The 24,881-nt window shown below is 34.5% G+C and overlaps 1 protein-coding gene across 1 annotated transcript; it reads right to left on the bottom strand.

Moving 5' to 3' along the window:
• Window positions 1–15,729: 15,729 nt before the first annotated feature.
• Window positions 15,730–18,858, bottom strand: LOC132273918 (probable protein phosphatase 2C 2). Its single transcript, XM_059775026.1, has 5 exons — window positions 18,049–18,858; window positions 17,643–17,804; window positions 17,277–17,447; window positions 16,849–17,028; window positions 15,730–16,704 (listed from the first exon to the last, which is right to left on the bottom strand). Exons 1-5 carry the CDS (start codon window positions 18,667–18,669, stop codon window positions 16,540–16,542), a joined length of 1,299 nt encoding a protein of 432 aa, XP_059631009.1. The 5' UTR covers window positions 18,670–18,858; the 3' UTR covers window positions 15,730–16,539.
• Between the last annotated feature and the right edge of the window lie 6,023 nt (window positions 18,859–24,881).

Below are 24,881 nucleotides of genomic sequence, written 5' to 3' on the forward strand. Positions count from 1 at the left end.
GCCGTTGCGCACTCACATGGCTGAACATCTACGTCGTCGTCACTCCACTTGGTATTATTGTTCTTTTACCCTCTTTACGCTTATTTTGATTTACTTGTCTTCTCACATTGAGGACAATGTGACATTCAAGTTTGGGGGTGCATTTATGTATTTTTGGTTTTACATTTTTGCTAAGCAATGATAATGGAATTTGAAACCTGTTGGAGATGAAAGCATATGTTTAAAACTTTGTGTATAGAAGCAGCTGATATTTTTGAAAATAAAGAAATTTTGAGTTGAAATGATCATGTAGATTCAAATTAGTCTGTATAAATGTCTCAATTAAATTCTCGCTGGATTTGACACTCTTTTAAGCTTCACAATGCACAGATGCACATTGGAAACTTAACTGTGAGGCATGCAACTTGATCGACCTTGACCTTGGCCTAGTTAATTTGATTTGATGAACCTGATAGATGAATATCTTTGGCATGATGTAAGTTGTCTAAAAAAAAAAAAAAAAAAAAAAAAAAAACTGAAAAGGAAAGAAAATAATGACCAGTTGACGTTCGTAGCCTTTCCAACTCGAGCTATTAAGCCCTAGGAGTGTCTCTACACTTAACACCCTAAAGCCATCTGGTTTGGGAGTTGTTGGCCTAACGCTTGCTACAAGGGTTGGTTAGAAAGCTTAAAGGATTTAAACATTGCACGGTCATTCAAAAAGATTGTAATAAGCATGGTTCGCTAGAGTTCGTAGCCTTTCCAACTTGAGCTATTAAGCCCTTTGGAGTGTCTCTACACTTAACACCCTAAAGCCATTTGGTTTGGGAGTTGTTGGCCTAACGCTTGCTACATAGGTTGGTTAGAAAGCTTAAGGGACTTTAGCATTGCACAACCATTCTATGTTTCGCTTATAAGTTGCAATAAATTGTCAACAAGCAATAAAAGTTGTCTTGTAAATAAAATCATGCCTTAGGGACCTCATTTAAAGGGGAATTCAATGATTTGAAAACTTGTGCTTTGGAATTGGAAAAGAAAGTAAAAGCCGCATGTTGAGAATCCAATTCACTTTCATTGAAGCTAGAGTTGATTTCCATTCAAGAGATGATAATTGAGTTATTTATATAGACTTTGATGTTGATGCATATATGTGGAAATGTATTTAGCCAATTTTTGTATCAATGCTTCATATATGCAAGGTAGTTTTCCCAATGACCCCATCTCCAGTTTTTGTCTGTTTCAAGTTGTATTTGAGCTATGTATCTATCTCATTTTACCATGGATGATATTTTTGTAGTAGCATGCCCATGGTTGTCTTTTCATTGAAGTATTCATTGTAGTTTTGCTAAGGGACTAGCAAAATGTAAGTTTGGGGGTGTGATAAGCGCCGAATATTATATATTCAAGCGCCCTAAATTGCATTAGTAAAGTCCGTTGTATGTTAATTTATGTAGATTATCTTCATTTCTATGTTTTTATGCATTTTCAGGTTCATTGGCCAAAATGGAACAAGAATAAGGCCTTGTGGAATCTTGAGCAACAAAAGGTGCCAATGCTGAATTCTGGCAGCAGTAGAACCTGGACTTTGCTTGCCATTTTGACCTTCCAAACTCGAGAACTGGACTTCCCTCATAACATGAAAGATTTAGAGCTCTGAATCAGCTTTCCAAATCTTCAAACGGTTTGTCATTCGGAGCTCGGAGCAGAGAGTTATGGCCTTGTTACCAGAGGTGCGCAGAACTGCCTGGCAGCAATGAAATTCTACCTTGATCTTCATTTTCGACCAACCATCCTTGAGAATTGGATCTCCACCAAAACATGAAATATTTAGAGCTCTGAATTAGCTTTCTAAATCTTCAAACGGTTCATCATTCGGAGTTCGGAGCGCAAAGTTATGGCTGTTTAACCGAAGTAGGTCTGGGCGGAGCAAGGCAAGAATGGAGCATTCTGCTCCAATTTCGAGTGCTCGAGCCCTTATTTCGAGTGCTCGAACTTAGGGCAGAATTGCATCCGGAAATGGCCCATTTTCAGCCACTTGCATCTTGGGTTCCTCAATTCTAATTTCCCTCTTTAATGGTTGGTTGGAGATGTTGGTTGGTGGGGGTTTCTAGAGCCTTATCTCTAGAAGATAAGAGAGGGAAGCCACACAATATGATGGAGCTTCATTTTACAAGATTAGAGGAGAGAGAAGAGAGCAAGGAGGGTGTGTTCTTGAAGCCAAAGGAAGGGAGCTCGAAAATGGCTTATTCTTCCAAACTTCCTTCTTCCATTTTTGTATCCATGGATAACTAAACCTCCATCTAGGGAGGTGATGAAGCTCTCTCTTGTAAGCATGCTTTAATTTCATCTAATTTGGGGAATGATTCATGTACATGGTAGTTTCATGATTTAGAGCACTTACACTTGTTGTAATGGATTTCAATGCCTATAAATGATCATGTTGAATTCTTATCTTGTCTTAGATTTTATCCTCTCATGATTATATAACTTGCATCTTCATAGTGAGAATGGAAATGAAATTGTGAAATGGGTTTAAAGGCATGTTGTATGAGAAATTTGTTAATCCATAGCTTAAGACTTCCTTTTGATGGATTAATCTTGTATCTTGACTTCATGTGCTATTACCATAGTGATTAAGGGGTTTGATGGTCCCTAGCTTAGTGAGCATGTTATGGCTACACCCTAATCTAGGTAGTTCTAGCATGTGGCTCTTTGAGGGATTATACTTAAATCTTGATCCTATGATTTTCTTGAGGATAATGTAGCAATCTAGTATTACTACATATCATTGCCATGTAGTGAAATTGTTTCCCAAGTTAATAGAAATTTAGTATGTTTATAGGATTGGTGGTGAATTCACTTCCCTAGACCTCCTTTTCTAGACTTCTTCTTCTTAAATTCCTTGCATTTATTTCTTTAAGCACATTTCAATTCCAGTGACTAAGTGACAAACCAACAAAACTCTATATACCCCCTCATCATTCTAAAAGTAATCTAGACTCTTAGGTTGCCATAGACTAGCGCAGTTCCAGTGGTTCGACTTACCCGACCAATAGCCCTATTTTACAATGATTCGTGCTATTGCGAAGGTTGATGTATAGTTGATCAACCGATCAGTGGGGAGTTTTTTCACATTCGTTGTTGTGCACATATCTTAAATTTGATAGTGCAAGAGGGGTTAAAAGTGGTTGATGAATCTATCATAAAGATTCGTGAGAGTGTTAAATATGTCAAAGGCTCAAATGAGGAAACAAAAATTCTTGGAATGTGTCTCTCATGTTTCCTTAGAATGTAAAAGAGGGTTAAGGCAAGATGTTCCTACAAGATGGAATGCGACATATCTTATGCTTGAGTCAGCCATTTATTATCGTCGGGCTTTTTGTCATTTGCAATTGAGTGATTCAAATTACAAGTTCTGCCCATCTCAAGAGGAGTGGAGTAGGATAGAAAAGATTTACAAGTTCTTGACTGTTTTTTATGATGTTACAAACATCTTTTCTGGATCCAAGTATCCTACAGCAAACTTGTATTTTCCATCTGTGTTTTCGGTTCAATTGACATTGCGAGAGGAAATGGATAGTAAGGATCAGTTTATGAGCAAGATGGCAACTCAAATGTATTCAAAGTTTGCAAAGTATTGGTCTGATTATAGCATGATTCTTGCTATTGCTGTGATTTTAGATCCTAGATACAAGCTTGGGTTTGTTATTTTTAGCTATAACAAGCTTAATGGTGATAACAACATTGAGAGCACACTAGTTCGTGATGCATTGTTTAACCTTTTTTATCAATATTTGTTGAATTCTCCTATGGCTTGTACCACCAAATCCACATCTTCACCAAATGATGAAAGTGGGAACCGGCAAGTTGATGAAGGACAGTTAACTAAAAAGTTCATTGATGTTATGAAGGTGAATAATACTTTTGTGAGATATTAAATTCATTTAATGCCTATTTTATTCATTACATCAATTTAATTTTCTACTTTTAGCATTGATTGATCTATTTGTTTTTCTTAATTACTGAAATGTAGGAATTTGACTCATTTGAGAATGATAAATTACTTGGAAATGCCCAAAAATCAGAGTTGGAACTCTATTTAGATAAACCAAAAATCAATAGGAATGCGAACCTTGACGTGCTTACCTATTGGAAAGCCAATCAGTTTAGGTATCCCGTGCTTGCTCAAATGGCTCGTGATATATTGAGCATTCCAATCACTACAGTTGCTTCTGAGTCTGCGTTTAGTGTTGGTGGTCGGGTTCTTGATCAATATCGTAGTGCACTTAAACCAGAAAATATGGAGGCTTTGGTATGCACGAGGGATTGGCTTTTTGGTTTGAAAGGTAAATAACTTATAATAAATAACTTATAATAAATTTCAAATTATATTTTTATTATTGCAGAAAATAGTGAAGTAATAAATTTTTTGTGTATGTTTTACTATAGATACAATGAAGCCTCAAGTGGATGACTTGATTGATAATGTGATGAAACTTAATATCAACAATGATGACCCTGTTGAAGGCCAATGTTCCACCAGTGTTAGCGTGACCGAATATTAAAATCCAGCTAGGTAAAAAAGCCCTCTACATTTGTTTTATTTTTCACATAATTTGTTATATGCAATCTTTTATATTTCAATCTGTTTTTTTTTTTTTTAATTATTATTATCTAAACTTATTTTACACTTACCTATTTTGTAGGAATTTCTACTTTTGGGTGTTTCAGAAAAGAGTGCATGCAAATTCCAGAAGGAAGTTTTTGAGTTGTGGATTTTTGGCTTTTAAGAAGATTGCATGTTACTTGACATTTCTATTAATTATTTTTATTTCGGTCTGTAATAACTTATGACTTATCTTTATTTCAGTTTGTAACTTATGACTTGTGACTTAATTTTTATCTTTGGCATTTAATCTCTCTTTTGGATGTTTGCTAGTATTTTAATCTTTGGGCCTTAACCACTTTAAACAGGTTAAACGGGTTAAACAGGTTAAACGGGTTAAACGAGTTAAACGGGTTAAACGGTAAACATGTTAAATAGGTCGTTAAACACGTCGTGTTTGGTGTGTCTAACACGACACGTTTATTAAACGGGTTACACGTGTCGTGTCGTGTTACCCGTTTAATAAACATGTCATGTTCGGATTTAGGATATGTGACACGATTATTAATCGTGTCGTGTTCGGGTTGACCTGTTTAGTGTTATACCCATACTTCAACACAACACGATTATGACACGCGAACCCGAATTGCCACCCCTACCTATGAGGTCAACCTCGTCCCAAACATTCCAATCATCAGTTTACCTCTTTGAATTCCTTAAACAACAAACACTACCTCCTCCTACCCCAGACACAACATGAAATTCAACTCCAGTCCACAGCTTTCAAATTCTAAAACACAATTCATTTAGTAACACAATGCCTACCATCAATCACTTCATCCATAACAACCAAACATACCAATGACTACATACTACCTACCTTATTGTGCAATCCTATACTACACAACTAAAACTGACCACTATACCTCACCTCGAGACTCTCTCGACAACCATGACAACCTATAACCCAGCTCATCAATCGAGCAATGCAATCAACTCACCGAGAGTCGATTACCCGTAACACACTCCCATAGCTATCAAAAACTGGAATCACTCCTCGATAAACCAGTCTCTAAAATAGATTCTCACAACCCACGAACTGAATCACATCAAACGGTCAGTAACCCGGTACTGGCATGACTCCAGTAAATGCTTACATCACCCTAAACTCATAGAGTCCAACAAGTCCCCTTAACTACCATAACCAACATGGTTCCTTAGACCATACCAGAATACTCGAAATATACATCTACAACCTATAGACTACACTTAAGACTCTAGTAACCTCCATCACACCCACCACAAACTGGTTCGAAGAGAACCCCTGCACCAAACCATGACCTAAGTCATAAACACTAACTTCTAAAAGTCATACATACCTCACGAAAACCTCACATTGTAGACTGACCTCTACGATCAAAGGAACCCACGCACTAACACATAAAACTCATACGTCTCCCCCTGGACATGGCACTGTGCCATAGCAATCGTTCGAAGGTCGTGCCCCAAGCACTACGCCCTAAAAACAATAAGAAAACTGAAGCAACCATGTACTGAATAGCTTGCTCCATGAGCTAAAGACCTATGCCATTTGTTCAACAAGAACCGGCACTCAAACAACCCTAGAGCAACAGAGCTCCTCCCCTACTCAGGTTAAAACCTACACAACCATTAATGCTGCAACAAGTACTCTACCGTACTAGCAACTACCCCATGCTCGACCGCATAAACACACATAAGTATATAAATATATACATATACCAAATAATTGAAACTCACAATACCATACGAAACATGCTTGCATACCCATGCTCATTACTTGTTACATTAGCATAAAAGAAAATTGCACCAACTGTGCCGACTGCTTGCCACCGTCATGCATCTCATGCTTTCCATCTTATCATATATAATATGCTTCCAAATAACATAAACACTTCATTTACATATACTGACAATTTAAACACGTAAGCACTTAACAAAAATGTATGCTTTCAAAACTGTAATCATATAAGCAAGTAACAAGAAGGCATATTTCTCAAAACAACAAACACTTTAACATGCAACACCTTTAAATCACTCAAGCCCCACTTAGGTTAACCCTACCCGTCGTCCTTAGGTTTTCGAACCTAACGCTCTGATACCATATTTGTAACGACCTGAACATGAGGGTCCGAATCGCTAACCGGGTCCTTACCCGAACCCGAGGTCAACTAAAGACGTTACTGTCCTTTCCTATGGTAATACATAATATACGTGTCATCCCAGGGTTTATAAATAATAATAATAATAATAATAAAATGAGACCATAGCCACAAAATAGGTCAAACAGTCCACTAACCTATCAAAACCTGTGGAGGAGCGTCATCCACCACTTCCTTTCTGTATCCTGAAAAATGTTAAAATAATAAGGTTAGCTAAACGCTCAGTAGGAAGTATCTAAGACACACTTCTTACAACCCCGTGAATTCACATAAGGAATAGAGTACAAGTAAATGGGATCATGCCTCGGGGAAAACAAGTAAAATAACGATAATATCAACAAATATATACGCAAGTCGTTTAACCACCAAATGTACAGTGTATGCCAATGAAATGCCTTGTCATGCCATGTCGCTTCCCATTTCTGAAACAATACCGTTTCAACTTCCAAACCGTTAGTGCAATCCGACCCAAGGCACCTCCAAGGCGTCACGAATGGAGGGTTGACTAACTATCCATGACCACAAGGCACCTCCAAGGCGTCGCATCCGGCCTAGTTAGCTCAACCATACTCCCTTCTAGACTACACTAACAACACGGACCGTTAGGCGCCTCCGAGGAGTCCGGTTTTCACAAACACTTTCCAAAAAAAACTTTTCCCAAAAACAATTTCATTTGTTTTTAAAACAAACTTTTCCTTTTACTTTCCCAATGGTAATGTATGAATTATGCAAATCCTTCAATGCCATGACAATATAGAAGTCTCATTCACATCATTCACATCATTCAAGTATGTTTAAAACACGAATTTTTATACAATATCACATTCTCATATTTCTAAATCATGGCATTTTACATACTTTCAATTCGCAAATCCAACAACTTAAATACATAAGGCATAAAACAAAGTCATTTATTTTCATAACTACAACATCACTTTTCATAACAATTTAAAATCATAGGACATATAATACATCAATACTAAGCATGCTTCTTCACCATAAGGATTTAATCATATTCATAAGCTCACTTAACACATAACATGCCTTTATCACCTTAAATACCAACAACCACAACAAACATAATCAAGATAATTACAATTAAGCGTGCTTAGAGTCAAATTAAAGGAAAAATTCACAAGAAATCTAAGAAATTGTGGATTAGAGCACCCTTACCTCAAGAAATGAATAAAACCCCATTTTTAGCCCAAAAATTGAAATCCAAAGGGTGACCAAATTGAACTTTGCTCCGATCAAAATAACGGCCTCAACGAGCTCTCTAATATTGCCTTAAGAGGTACTATCAAATTCACAAAGGGTAAGGCTAGATCAAGCCTTGAATTTATGGCAAAAGAAAAAAAAAAAAAAATGCAAGAAATGAGGGAGAGAGATAATCTGCCGAGAGAGAGAAAATGGGTTTCATTTGTAATGGCTTAAAAGAATGAGGTGGGTCCCACTCACTTTTAAAAAAATATATATATATATCATCTTTAACTTTATTATACACACACACACACACACACACACACACACACACACACACACATTATTCACTTACCACCACACATATATATATATAAATATATAAAAATCACAAATATTACACTATCAATTCCATAATGAATCGTAACATAATCCATTGAATTCACCAATTGTATAAAGTATAAATATTTCAGATACATCAGGAACATATGTCACGTTAATTCAAACAGAAATTTGCTATGTCAAGGCATATAAATCCCAACAGCTCCCACTTGCCCTCATAGCCAATTCGAATTGCATTTAACTCCAATGTTATCCAAGTAATGATCAAAACTATTGATCATAACACCTTTGTTAATGGATCAACAAAGTTGTGTCCCAACGCAATGTTATAGCCACAAGTACATTTTCTTGCTGGGCAATATCATGTAGGATATGATATTTTCCTCTCAGTGTACCTTATTCCTCTATGGAATCTTGGGTCATTGGTTTAGACTACTTCTGCACTATTGTCACAATATAGCTCGATAGGCAGGCTAGTATGATCCACAACCTCTAAATCAGTGAGATCAAACCAAAAGGCTTCCTTTGCTACCTTTAGGGCTGCAATGTACTCTACCTTCAAGTTTGAGTAAGCAGTTGAAATCTGCTTAACATTCTACCAACTGACTTCCCTTCCATTGAGTGAACATACACCAAGTCTTGAACCTCATAGTATCTACAACTGATTTAAAATCAGAACTAGCATACCTGACTCGAACCACATCATCACATTCATAAATGAGTATGAGATCATTGGTTCTCCTAAGGTACTTCATGATACTTTTCACAATAGACCAGATATCAAGTCTGGGATTGGACTGATATCTACTGACTATCCCTACAATACAGCGAATGTCCTATTTGGTATAGACCATGGTATCTATGAGAATCCCACATGCCGAAGCATATTATTCCACTCTCATTTGCTCAATCTTATCTGCTAGTCTTGAAAAAACTACTTACTAGAGAGAGCAATCCATGTCAGTAAAACAATAACTCATTCTTTGAGTTTTGCATACCAAACCTGGTTAAAACTTTATCAATGTAGGATTCTTAAGATAAGCCTATTTTCCTTTCAACCTGATCTTGCAAAAGCTTGATCCTAGGAATATAGCTTACTTCTTGAAAATCCACTATTTCAAAATAATTGAATAACTACCTCTTTAATGATGACAAAGCTTCCACTTCATTATAAATGAGTTAGATGTCATCAATATGTATAATTAGAAAAATAATGACATTATCCTGTACACATATGGTTGATTCACTAAGAAATCTTCTAGTATCCTTCTGTAGATTAACTTGCCTTCTATAGGTATCACCCTACTAGAAAGTTCTATAAGATCCCAGATTTTATTAGAATATATAGATTCCAACTCTGATTTCATAGCAACTTGCCAAAACGATTTGTATCCATATCGGTTCACGCTTCTGTGTAGCTTACTGGGTCCAACTCATGTTTAACTGGGATGTCCATAAAGGTCTCACTAAAAACATGATTCTGTCAGATTGGATGATAATCCTCCCACTACAACAATGTACCGATGCAGGAATCTATGTACTAGATGATGCTGACGCATCAATAAGGAATTCATATATTATTCTTAATTTCTATAATAAGCGATTCACATGTGGTGCATCTGGTACTCATACTATATTCTCTAACATTATGCTACTAGGTATGTGATTCGTAATATGATTCTCCTATAGATAAACAGTGAGTGTAAACAATCGACTTTTATCATTGAGATCATAAAATAATCCATCCTAGTGCCTTTAGAGCAGTCATCAAATCAAGCATGCCTATGATCTGCTTCCAACTTACTTGTCCATATCAAGCGCACATGTGCAAGACTACCCCATATATGCATGTGATTCAAACTAAGATTTAGTCAAAAACACAGCTCAAACAGTATCATTGAGACAGACTAAGATGGAATGCAGTTCATAATGCGCATCGATATCATTAATGTTAAACTCTTAAATAAAAGAGATAATGTAGCATAACTGATCATAGATCTAGCTATGTTAAGCAGAATTATGTTATTCCTATTTGACACCTCAATTCATTGAGCGTCAATTGCAGAAAAACTAGTACACAACACCCTCATTGACCATACAGTCTTTGCACTATCCCAAGAAACACTCATATCCACAATCAGAACGAAGTGTTTTGATAAGTTTACCTTATTATGCTCCACATCAGTCTTGACACTCTCGGAATATACTAAAAGTTTAAGACTTGTATCGCATCAGGTAAATTTATCCAAAACATGAGTAATCTTGCTTGGATGTTCATAAGACCACACGTGTCAGTGTGTACCGACTCCAATTGTTCTTTATGTCTATTTCATTTGGCTAATTAAACCCTTAGAGTTATCAATCCTTTAAAATAGGATTCACAAGTTTCGTTTAGGCTCCTCTGCCTCACTAGGTAGTAAGCCTTCTTTGACCAATGTTTGAATCTCATTTTGATTGATTACAACCCAAAAATAGACACCAAAAAATACAATGAGTCAGGAATAACAAATTTTCTCTTAACACTCAATCTAGAAGATGTAACATTAGTTTCTATATCCTGTAAATATTAAGAGCTTGTGGTTATAGTATATAGACCATCTTTCAATGCACCAGAAGCAATCGCACATCTATTCAATTTTATAAAACCAATTTTACAAAATAACAACACAGTTTTTATAAACCAAAAGTAAAACAAGAATGAGATTGCGTCTAACATCTATGTATAAAGATAGTTCTCTAATACTAATATCCTCATACTCTCTAATTTCAGATGTAATACTCCCACTGACTTAGCTACAATCTTGGCATCAGGTCAAAAGACAAATATATATCTATATCATCGAGGCTTCTGGATTCCTAAAATCCTTGCAACGAATTGCAAACATGATTAGTGGCTCTAGAATCTATCCATCAGGAATCAATAGATATAACCACATAACATGGCTTAATGATTAAATATACATTTTCCTATGCTACGTCATTGTTTAGACAGTTTGTCCTTTAGTGTCTTAGTTAGCGGCAAAAGAAACAGTTTCATTCACCCTCAACATACACTGCCTTATTCCCTTTTACCTTTTGGATACCCATGTTTTGTGCTAGCCTAGTCCTATTCTCATCCTTCTTTCCTTTGCCCTTCCACTTGGGCCTAGAAGAAGATGGTATAGACTAGGTTAGATTGATATGAACACCCATATTTTTAATTATCCCTTCATATGTTACTAATTCTATAAGAATATCAGCGAGTGTGAACTCAAACTGATTCCTTATTTAGTTCACTCTAAAAAAGTCAAACGAGTTTGGTAACAAGGCAATAATCATGTCAACTTAAAACTTACCATCCAAGTCAGCCCTATTGACCTCCAGTTTAATTTTTAAATAATAAACAATCATTTTCAAAAATTCGATCTCATTCTGGAGTTCCTTAGGCTATATTGATGGTGTTCAAATCGAACATAGTACTTAGGCATACAATCTATCTAATCTCACTAAAACATCTCATTGGGTATTTTAAAGTAAAGAAATTAGGTATATGAGTATTAAATACATTTTGTACCATTACGTTATGAATAAAATATCTAAGTTCCTTATCCAGTCAATATTTAATAAGGTTCAGTTACATTGAATATGTAAGTAAGCAGATAAAATGGATTAGACATAATTAATCTGAATATAAATGCATTCATACAATATGTAAGGTGAATTATTAATCTTATCATGCATATTTAAAATTAAAATGAGTTTGTTAACCACATAATATAATAAATCCTAAATAGAATAAGAGATCATTATCATTATTGGTGAACAATCCCTTTTAATTAATGCGGGTCCCTCAACTTCGTAGCATAATAAATCACACAATCAATACGTCAATAAATTATCCTGATGGAGAAGTTCATTATTACTATTGTTGATATTCATTTGCTATTAGGCGAGCACTTACATTAAAATAATATGTGGGTCCCTTAACCACTGCATGAAAAATCGGATAACCAATACGCCAATAACTTATTTGGTTGGCGAAGTTCATTATTGCTATTGGCAGGTAAATCCCATCATTTCCATATCTCTTAAGACAAGCCTTGTCTAACATATGAAATGATTCCTAATTTTGTTTAGCCTTTCTAAAATTACCTAGTGTAGACCACTCCGTTGGGGAGCTAACACTATTGATTTTAGATTGAGTGTATAACGTTATTAAAGTTCTAATAAAAAATAAAATATTAAATATCTTGTCATTATCATCTAGATTCTTTAAATCATGCGTATGGCCTTATTTTTAAAGATCTAATTACAATGAATATTTAATATTTTTATTTTCATGAGACAACCATTCTTGTAATTTTTAGACTCTTCAAATCATACATGGGGCCTTATTTTTGAAAATCTAATTACAATGATTTTAATAACGAAGGCCATGGGGTAATGTATAAAAATTCCCGCTCCCACTCAATTTTTAATCATAAATAATTAGGGTTTTAAATTTATTCATTTACATGATATGATGCATGAAAAACATATTGATTTTAATTCAATTATATTTAGAAAAGAACTGGACTTTTAAATGATTCACTAATATTTAATTGGAGGCACACTTTAAAAATAAATTTTCATTTCCCAATAAGTGCCCTCTAATTAATTAGTAATCAAATCAAATTAATTTTCATAACTTAAGTAATATAAATCAAGTCATTTAAATAAATATAATGGATCCAATATATGAACAATAATTAATTAACAATTATCTATTCCTTGTACTTCATACATTACATAAATAAATAAATGACAGATAAAACAAATAAAATGGCCAATGGATTTAGCTTTGAACATTTAAATGCTCTAATTATTGCACTAGGGTCCACCAAAGGTTTGTGAACACCTGCAGAGGCTTGTACGCGTCTGGATTGGTCAAAACAGCACCTGAAGTAGCAAAACAGCGCGTGATACGCGCTTCCACGCACTGTCACTCGCCTTAGGAAGCAGTAGCGTGTCGACACGCACCAGGGAGACACGTCAGTGTGTGAGACGCGCTAGGGATACTCGTCAGCACGTGAGACGTGCCTACACGCGCTTTAAAGATGCAGCAGCTAACAGCGCGTGATCCCACGCGCCTGTACTAATGTTGCGCAACAATTATTGGCGTGTGAATTCCACTTACTTTTGGATTGGGTGTGCATGGAGCGCACCCTTGGCCGCGAAGCACCGGATTAATCAACCTGTCATCTTCATCCAGCAACTGTGCATGCTGTTGCACCTAATTCTAGTGCACCGCCAAGCACTGGATCGAACCTTCAACCCACCGGCGCTGCCCTTGCCGCCAGCGACACTTCGGTCACTGAAAAATTGCCGATAATTCCAGAAAAATATTTTAAAAATCCAAAAAATTAAATTTGGCCTTAAAAAAATTCCAGAAAAATTCTAAAAATCCCTAGAAAATTTCTTAAGCCTAATTTAACCTTCTTCCCTTCTTGAAGCTTCATAGTATCCTTTGATGAAGATTACATGCCTTTAAATAAATTTACAATTTGAAATATAATGGAAAAAATTAAATTACATCATTAAACTTTCAAACGGCTAAATCAAAGCCTTAATTACATTCATTTAAAGATAAAATTACATTCAATTAACCTATAAGCTTCATCCATGGCCCAAACATACATCATCATTCATTCACAATTATACATACATCATCATGTATCAATATATATCAACATATTAAATCATACATCAACATACATCAATAAAAAAATATATGAATATAATATTGGATCTATGAATGATGATTTTGTAAAAAAAAAAAAAAAAAACATAATCTCTAGTAATGAATCAAACCATACTCTGATACCACTGTTGGGAAACGTGCTAGTTTTAAAAAGTTTTCGAGAGATTTTCTTTCACAGATCTTGATTCATCACATAGAGACAAATTTTATGCAAAAATAAAACATGATATATCATTCAATTAATAGATTGAATACTTACATCAAAGGTTTGAGTAAACCTTAAATCTCTCCTCTAAAGTGAATGTTCTCACTTATTGTAGATCCATTTGCTAGATTCCTTCTCCTTAGATCTCCATCTTCTTGGTAATGGTTTTACCTTTAGGAATCACTCATAAGCTTCCATGAATGATCTTGGAAAAAACTAAGCTTGTGGGAGCTCCATTAGATGAGAAAGCAAACCCTAAAATCTAGAGAGAGAAAAATATATTCCTTTTTCTTTTCTTCCAAAAATCACTCGTAAAATATACATGAACCCATGTATATATAGGCAACATAAAAATAAGAAAAGGAAACAATAAATCTTTCTCCATCTCTAATTCACATATCTCAAATCTAATAGAATTCCAATATCAAGTTGGGTTATGAGTGAGAATCCAATTAGGTTTATTATTTTCTTGGCTACAATGAATTAGTAATCGGCCCGGTCCATAGACCTAATTCAATTAATTCATTAATTAATTTCTACTCCACTAAAAGAAATTAATTGAACTTCAATTAAATAATAAATAACCTCTAAGTCAATGTTGCACTTTGACCCATCTATGCATAATTAGTTATCGGATAAATAAAGCCATCAATCCGACTACTTAATTAATATATTTATTTTGGTACCATTGATTATTTCTGGTTCGATCACAATAAAACATTTGTTTGACAAAAATAATAATTTAAAAAAATAAATATATAATAAATCATTTTGTCTAAAACCACACGAAGGCCTTCGAATTTAATTTATGATCAACCATAATCAATATAAAATAAATACAAGTAGCATTGATGCAAATATTGAAAATATAACCCTCTAACTATTAATTACATAATTACCCAAAGTGCCAGTCTAAGGATTCCGAAGATTCCGCCGAACAAATCAAAGTAATTACTAATTAATAAAAAAGTCTATATTTCTCTCATGGTTAAGAATCAAATGCCATAACGGTGATAAGGAGCAATTGCATATGACGGCTCTCGCAATATATTTCAACCTAACGCGGATCCAATTCAAGTCTTAATTAATTATGAGTACATCCATAATTACCACTATGAACAAATTATGATTACTATTTATATTCATGTATTGATTGTCATCACATACATATATAATCAAGTAGACACTATCAATTCCATAATGAATCGAAACATAATACATTGAATTCACCAATTGTATAAAGCATAAATATTTCAGATAGGGATAGCAATAGGGCGGAGTAGGGCCAGGATTTCATTCCCCATCTCCATCCCCGGTCAAATTTTTTACCCCCATCCCCACCCCCATACCCGTTTAAATTCCAACCCCCTCCCCCGTCCCCGCCCCCGCCCCGCCCCACCACATTAGCCCTCATCCCCGCCCCACCCCGCCCCGCATAACTTTTTTGAAATTCCAATTTATCTTCAACAAAATCAACACAACTATAATATTTTTCAACCTAATAATTTAATAAAGCTTCAGCACAATTATAACAATTTAAAACATATCATTTCAACCCGATCAAACTTATAACAAAACCACATATAACATTTTTTGGAATAGTCTAGAAATTTTCAACATGATCAATCAAAACAAATAACATTCTTCCAACAACGACTATGCTACATGGGAATAGATCTAGGGTTTCAGAAGTAAATATATTATATATATAGTTATGTAATTTAGTAACATTTTATAACATATAAGAGCAGTTTTGTAAAAATGCACTATAAGTGGGGCGGGGAGGGGCGGGGTTACCCTTCCTCGGCCCCACCCCGTCCCCCGCCGGGGTTTCAAATACAATCCTCGTCCCCGCCCCATTTACATAAATGAGTCTCCAAACCCGCCATAACAGGGGCAGGGTAGGGCGGGGACCCGCCGGGTATGGGGATTTTACCATCCCTAATTTCAGATACGTCAGGAACATATGTCACTTTAATCCAAATGAAAATTTACTATGTCAGGGCATATAAATCCCAACAGTTTCCATCTTCATCTCATTATATAAATATTTGTTGGGATTTGTATGATGATCGAGAAACACATGGAAAGATGAACAACACCATCCTTCATCAACTTTATCACCTCCTTCCTAAGTGCAAATTCTTTTCGGCTTAACTTTGTCCCAGTTGCCCCTGTAAATATCAATCAACTCTGAAAAGTTCTATTTACAATTTTTTCCATGAACTGAGTAGACCTTGTTTAAAGAGAGATATAATGGAGGAACTTTGTGTTTGAATCCTATTCCTTATTGGCTACTGCTTTGATTAACGATGAACTTTTGAAGGTTGATCACCATGACAGTTATGTCGTCAATGTTGCCTCTGCTAGAAGATAAATCTACAAGCTTTCTACAAGATTTTAGTGAATCTGTCTCCCTTAGTACTACATCAACTGCCTCCTGGTCATTTACCTGCACCCAACGAAAATCAACTTATAGGTTATGCATTTCTCAGAAGAGTTGAATGGCAATGGGCTATTCACTTGTAATCAAAGGTTTAGGTGTCTCCAAACCTGATTTTCACCTAAACAAAATCAACTAGTCTTAATTGTGTACCTTATCCCACAATCCATCAGAAGCTATGATCAGAAACTCACAATGTGAGGTTAAAGGAAGCTTCTTAATCTCTGGTTCAGAAATGATCCATTCTTTCAGATGCAGATCACCAACAGCTCTAGAAACCGCGAGTGATCCGTTAACTCTCCAAACTCCATTTCTGCAATGCACAAAGCCACCCTGCAATTCTATAGCTAGTTAAATTCCGTTAAAAACCAACAAGAAGAGGGAGAAAAAAGGACTGATCGATATAGGGAAACCAAATACATGTAGATTGTTTTTTAAATAAACTATTAATCACCTTAAGATTATACGAGAACTCAACTATCAATGCAAAAATGTCAAGTGACAAGAAGTATTCGTATAATCTTAATTTGAGTGCACCAAATACATGTTGTCGATAGTTTTTGTTAGACAAAAAGGCTTACAGAGTTTTCTATTCGGAAGCGCTCATCTTCCCTACTAAGACGGTGATCGCTTGTCAATGCATTAGCCATTCCTTTCTTGCTCAAAACTACTCTACAATCTCCTGCATTCGCGACATGTAATTCTCCATCCTTCAATAGTACACTAGCTACACAAGCTCCACTAGTTACACCCTGCAGTGAGTATTCCACAAAACAAAAATCTTTAGCATTCAAACCATATTGACAAATTCAACTAATGTAGGATGCTGCCTTTGTGTGTTGTGTGTGAATCAATGGAAAAATGGTATTCCATGTGTAAAAAACATAGAGAGTTTGATTATGGATAAATGAATTTCTAATAAATGTTGTTGTGCAGTTTTAGTTAACCTGACTAAGAAATTCTTTATCTGTGACTAAGAAGCCTCCGCGAATTGCTGCTTCTATCTCATCTTCTTCCGCAAGTGCTTTCACAATGTTCTTCCCCAAATTTTCAGCAACATATTCAGCTGCAGCACAGCCACCATGCCCATCGATCACCCCAAAAAATGCCTATAAATTTAAAGATGCATAATAAAGTTTTAATATCTAATTTATCTCAAAGATTATACTACATACATTAATTACCTAGAAAAATCTCTAAAAGTCAAATGAACAAATTAATTTCACCTCTTCAAAAGTCCTTTGTCAAAATCATAACATAAGTGCTTTTCAAAATGTTATCCAAAAGGTTTCTAACTTTAAAAACGATTTGCTATTTCAATCCAATATTTCTTAGACAATGATCAAGCAGTACCTGTTTAGGATCTCCCAAAACATCAAGCATAACCCCATACCCATCCTGCATAACCTCCCTCTTTCCTTTCTTGCTTGCCAAACAGTAGTCTCTCCCTTCAACCTCAAAATATTCCTTATTGTCCAACTTTTTATTTACTTCACCAAAATCGTCCCCGGGATGATAAGGAGCCGGTACAACAAGGCTAGCCGGCCTCTTCGTCAACGCGTTCAATCCCAGAACCTTCTCCGGTGGTGAATTATCCCGTACTCCTTGAAGGTAATGATTTTCAGACCCAAGAACTCGAGTACTCGTGGGATTCTCGGGAACTTGGTTATCTGCAAAGAGCCATTTGAGCCGGGATAGAGCAGGAAGAGGAGGAGGAGGAGAAGAAAAAGGTGGTGGTGGTGGAGGAGAAGTCACGAGGGTTAAAATCATTGATGATAAATTAAGACTTTGCACCGAAGAGGGTCCTCTCAGGCAGTAGGAGGCTATGTCATGGGCCACTGCGGCCGCCCCACACGTGTAGGAGCCGAGCCAGCGGCGGTCTTTGGTGCCCAGAACTCGTATCTCCAACACCCATTTCCGGCAACGTAGGCCTTTGTACTTCTTCTGGGATGAGCTACTACTTATTTTCACCATATCTTAATCTAGTGATGGCTTGTGACTTGTGAGAGTTGGATGGAAATGGAATGAAATGAATTGTGGTTAAATAGGTTAAAGAATGAAAAAGTCAGAGGTGGATTTTATATATATATATATATATATATATATATATACTAGTAATGTTTTGGGGCCATGGGGTGCTCAATGGAAGGGTTAAAGTGAAGAATGGTTATATATAGAAGCGTTCAATGACGGTGCTTTTTGAATTTAAGAATGAGTATTATAATTAAATTAAGTGTTGTGGTCCAGGTTGAAATAGTACAAAGTGAGGCCCTTGAAAAATTGCCTAGGGTGTGGCCTTTTATTGTCCACCAAAACGCGTTGAAGAATTAGATACTAGATGCATTTATTGTGATTTTGATATAGCACTCACCAAATTTGCACTATTTATATTTTGGACCACAACACGGGATGATTGGGTTTGAATGCAAGTCATAATATTTTGGACCACAACACGGGATGATTGGGTTTGAATGCAAGTCATAATCGTGTTAATTCAAAATTGACACGTTAATTAAACATTTTGTATTCGTATTTGACTAATTAGACTCCGAGTAAGAAAAGCGTGCCGCATTCGTGTAAAATGCTATTCATTTAACTTAATGTGTTGAATAAGCGTATCGTGTTTCTATATTAAATGTGTCATGTTCGTGTTAATTTGACTTTCAAGATTTGAAATTTTAATTAAACGTGTTTTATTATATTTTGATAAGGTCTTGACCCATTTATTCAGTGGGTTATACGAATTGAGTCGTGTTAATTTTTGATAATCGTGTTGTATTTATGTCAATATTTCTCGAGAAAAACAATAATTATGTACAATTAAAAGTGACCGTTAAATCCACAAAATTCAACATTTACATGCGGAACGCCAAAACACCAAACATTCTAGAGAAAGATGCTTCTCTTGTTTACTTTGAGAGAAGAGAAATAAGGAAGGAATAGAATGTGGACTAGGCATTCCTTCAAGTCCATGAATTTATGTTTGTTCAAAATTGCTAGAAAGAATATACTATGAATGTTATTTATTGAATAAAATAAAATGATATTATAACTCTCATTGGTGTGAGAGTTATATTGGTAAATTAATATCCAAAGTCATATCACACCTTTTTCTTTGTGTTGACAAATTATAGTGAGCATGAAGGGTGTACAGCATACAATATATACAAAACAAATATGATGAAGGGACAAAAATTCCACTGGGCCGGATTCGGCCCATCTCACCCCTCTATGGAAAAATTCCAACGACTTTCTAGCCCAATCCTTCTTGGTAGTAGGCCTAACTTTGTGGTGGGACAGCCCAAAGGAAACCAATCCAAGAAAGGCCCAAAGTTGAGAGTCAGGAAGGGGATTTCAAGGCGAGTGTAAAATTCCATAAATAGAAGTTCGAGAGAGAATGTAAAAGAGGATTTTTTTATTGGAGAGTAAGAAAAATCTTTTCCAAAATGGAGAGTTGTTTTCTTGCATCTTCATATACTATTTGAGTCAATCTCCAACCAAAAAACCAAAAACCGAAGAGTGAGGGTCATCTATTGAGGATGTTGAGTCACAACAATGATTTTGAAAATTGCTGATACTCACATGTGTGGACTATTTTTACTTGTATAGACGCATTCTAAAAATATCTCCACAACAGGGTAGGTCATGACTCATGACATGACTTTTTTTTTTCTTTTAATTTCACTCAATCACACAAAATAGAAAAGAGGGACACTCTGAACATGTTTGGTTCAATTTATTTTAAAAAATTAAAATAGTTTTCTGCATATATGTTCTGAAAAAATTAAGAGTATCTCCAATAAACTCTCTAAAATTAGGCTCTTTGAATTTGCCACATCAGCATTTTTCAATAGCCACATTAGCATTTCCCATAACCACGTCAGCATGTTAGAATTTCCAAATTTTAGCTATAGCATGTATTTCAATGGTGTATTTTCGTTTTCCAAAAATATTAACATTTTAATACTTTTAAAATTTAAAATAAATTTTTTAAAACTTTTTCCTAACGGTTATATTTATAACGGCTATAATGTCAATAGAAACAGTGAAAAATCTGAAAACGAAAAAAAATCACTTTTTTCCAATTTTTTAAAACTTTTTTTTGCCCAAAAAAGTCTTTAAGGCAATGTTTGTGTCAGCCAAATAGTGTCTTAACGGCTCTTTGGTTCAATTATTTTGAGGAGGAAAAAAAAAAAGACCAAAGTAAGCCAAAAAATTGGATTTTAGCTTTTATTTCAGCCAAACATGCCCTTAGGAACAGTGTTCTAGACTTATACAATGTTCTGGTCTGAATTTAAAAAATAAAAATAAAAACAAAAATGGACCCATAAAAAGTGAGCCCAATTACCTTCCCAATCACCCTTTCCGACGACCTCCATGGAGAGCCTAAATTTGGGACTCATTTTTTCCATATTCTATTGGAGCGTGCAATTTCCAAAAGTTAGCCCATTTTCGCCGAATAGAGCATCAATGGAGCCGCTCTAATGACCATGTACGAAGTATGTTTCCAAATAAGACTTTGGAGCAGTGTTAGTTTCCCTTACACTCAAAATAGTTTGTGGTCATAAACCTTTCAAGCAACTTCAAATATTAACATCTAAACTATTACATATAATTAAAAAAAATAAATTGAATGAGATTGATTCGGTCAGCCAAGCCATGTTGATTTGTAGTATTTTACAAAGATCTAAAAAGGGTTAAAAAGGGTTCTACCCGTTAACCTATTAAAAAGGCGGTCAACTTCAGTTTTTAAATTTTTTTAATATCATAAAATTTTTAGAACACGTGTCATATTTCTGTTGGGCCACTTAAATTTGAAAATGACATATATTTATTTATATGTCATCCCGGAAAGACGTAATAATTTTTTCAAAATGACCTATAAATGCCCAATTTCTATGTTTGGGTACATATGAAAAAAAAAAAAAGTATGCTGGTAATTCTCTCTCTTTTTATTTAATATTATTAATTTTTTATATACTAAAACTTTAGCGAATAATCATTCTAAAATATAAATATTTGGTACCATATTTCTTGTGCCAAGTTACTAGAGAAATAGACGTTAAAAAACCATGTGAGCATCACACGATATCAGGAGAAAAATTCAATTTCCTCTTTTGCATTAATTGCACAAAGTCCTTTTAAATAAAATAATATATATATATATATATTGAAAAATTCCGTGCATTGTAAGTTAGTACTAAGAAATAAATAGTTACACTATCATTTACAAATAATTGTATTTTGTTTTGAAGAACAATACTTTCCTCTTATGTACAGGAGAGCACTTCCATACAACTTACATGACATGATATGAATGAATTATATTAGTAGGTTTTTATTTTATTTTTCTCCTTAGGTATCTATATTAGTAGATTTTATATAAGTTTGAGGCACTTAAAAAAGTATTTTTTTTTTAAATTTTTATATGAGAAATGATAGGTCTTCTGATCTTAATTGTCGACTATTCCTCCGAGTACAACGTAGTTGGATCCCGTTGAAACTCTTAAAAAAATTCCCGTAAATATTTCTTTTTCTTCAACTCATTCCCAACCATGTTATATTTGAAGAAATAGTCGGCAATTGAAGTCGAAAGATCTATCACTTTTCTTTTTATATTATAAAAAAACACTTGATTTAATAATATCATGATATATGCTTTTCCTTATAGAAAAGGCCGCAAATATTGTTCTATTTTAAAATTTCAATATATTCTCTTTTTTCTTTTATTTTTTTGTAGATAGAGATATATGAATTAAATATGACTCGTGTTAATACACAAAATCCTGATAATTATTAAAATATCAAGTGTTTGACTCTCATATAGTTGCACTCTTATCATTTTTTAGCAAATTTAAATTTCGAAAAGTATAGTAATTTTATATATATATATATATATTTTAATAGTTGCTATTAATTTTAGAACTCATTCAATAACTTCAAAATATTTTTACCTCCACCTAATTTACTTTAAACTCAATTAAATAATTTCAAAACATATTTTACGTCTACCTAACTAAAACCGTTAGGTTATCATTATTGTCTTCTTAGTCATATTTGTTAACTTTCAGTTGTTTAGGGGTCAAAATTTATATAATTTGTGAACTTTTGTTTCGGCAAAAAAATAAAATATAAAAATCTATGCGGTTTTTTTTTTTTTTTTTCTGAGGATAAATTTGAAACTACGCATAACAATTTTTTTTGCGCCTTCTCTCTCTCTCTCTCGACTCTGTGTGTGTGACTGTGTGCGCGTGCCAAGTAGTGCGAAGCTCTGGAAAATGGCGAATTTGAGAAGTATAGATACAGAGATTCAATGCCATTAAATCATTCAAACAATTCAAATTCCGGTATTTTTAATCTTTTCGTATTCTCTCTCTATAATCTACGGTTTTCTTTGGATGCGAATCTCTTTAGTAGCTCTGGTCCATTGATTTATTTATAGATCAATATCTTTAAATTGGAATGAAATTCTATGAATTGCACGGTTTGATATAATTTAGTGATAAGAATCACTCGTTGATTTTGTGAGTTATTCACATCTAAGAAGATCTGAACTGAAAATGAGAAAATGTTTTAATTTGACATGCCTTTCATCATCTTACATACATGAAACAGTAAAAGTTTTAGGTATTATCAAATTTCCGATCTGGTGCTGGCACCAAGGGCGGATTCAGGATTTCTAGGTGGGCTGGGCTAACATTAAATATGAATACTAAGGAATTGGTTTGGGCCTTTATTTTAAGTATGGTGGCTGAGTTTACTTGGGCTTCATTGGGTTTTTGGGATGGGCTAATACTATTAATTTTTTTTATTTTTTGGGCTGGGCTAATATATTAGATATGTAACAAAAAAAAATTTTTTTTTTAGGGGTGGGCTACAGCCTACCCTTGTGTCCGCCCCTCGGTGCTGCATAGTTTTGACCTAGTTTTCATGTAATTGATTTTCTTCCAAAGTTAGATTTGAGATAGATGAAGTTAATATAGGTATTCATGATTTATCCATTTGAAAATTTCAAATCTATAGAAAGATCATGTTTTTAATCCACTTTGCATAATTATGTTGAAAACACATTAAAAGTCAAAAAGATAAATTTTTGGTTCCATTTTTTTTCTTTTTTTTTTGCCTTTCACACAATATTATGACCATATGAGAATCTGCAACCATGGAGTAAACTTCAGATGCAGATATTTCGCATAAAACATCCTAAAATTAACATAAAAATTCTGTAATTTTTTGCATTATGTTGACGAAGATGCAATAAATTGCTCTCTACATTTAGAAAGTAAATATGTTACATTTCAATTGAAATCCTTTACATTTTCGCTCCTTCTTCTATTTATAGAATACTCTCCTTGCCCTAACCATTCTTTGGGCCTTTCTAAACCCAAAGACAAAATAGGGCTCATCCTTCCTCAACGGGCTCATCCTTCGCCTGGGTTGACCTCCAGATTTGATCACGCCTTGCATGAAAGAGAATGGGCTGGGAGATCACTGGGCATCCTTCTGAACAATTGGGCCGTGCTGGACTTGGCCCAGTGAGATTCTATGCCCCTTCAGTTGATTTGATCTGCTACTAGCGTTGAGCCTATGTTATTATGAATTCTTACCAAATTGACTTCTGTTTTTCCAAGAATTTTATTTTACTTTATTTTCTGTTGACAAATTTTGTCAGGCTCTTAACTATGTTTTTCGAATTTTGAATTTCCAACACAGTAAGTTTCAGAACATTAAATATGTAAAATAGAACTCTTTAGACGTTATATATTTTTTGGTCTGATAATGCATGGTTTGGCTAATTGTTGTTGTTAACTTAACTATGAAGATGCTAATCATATGTTAATTCAATTAAATTTATGAAGCACCTGTTACTTGAAAAGAGAGAAGAAAATTAGAGCACCTTTAAATTTGAATCAATTGCCATTGAATTCAAATATATATCTAGAGGTTATGAAGGGGCAGAATCCATTTAATTCAAATGTAAGGTCTTGCCGAAGATCAAGGAGGCATTATTTTTATTCAAAAGTTGGGATTTTTCAATTTAAATATTTAGAATTTAAATTGAAGTTATTTCACTAAGCCAATATAAAAATTGTGCAAAGTGCCCCTTTACCTGTATTTTTGGGTGATTTATCAATCAACTCTGAAAACGTCCATTTATAGGATTTCATTTTCAGCACTGGGGGTGT

Source organism: Cornus florida, unplaced genomic scaffold (genome assembly GCF_030987335.1).
Source record: "Cornus florida cultivar Cherokee Brave unplaced genomic scaffold, ASM3098733v1 CherokeeBrave_3.0.0_Hap2_Chr09, whole genome shotgun sequence".
NCBI lineage: Eukaryota > Viridiplantae > Streptophyta > Magnoliopsida > Cornales > Cornaceae > Cornus > Cornus florida.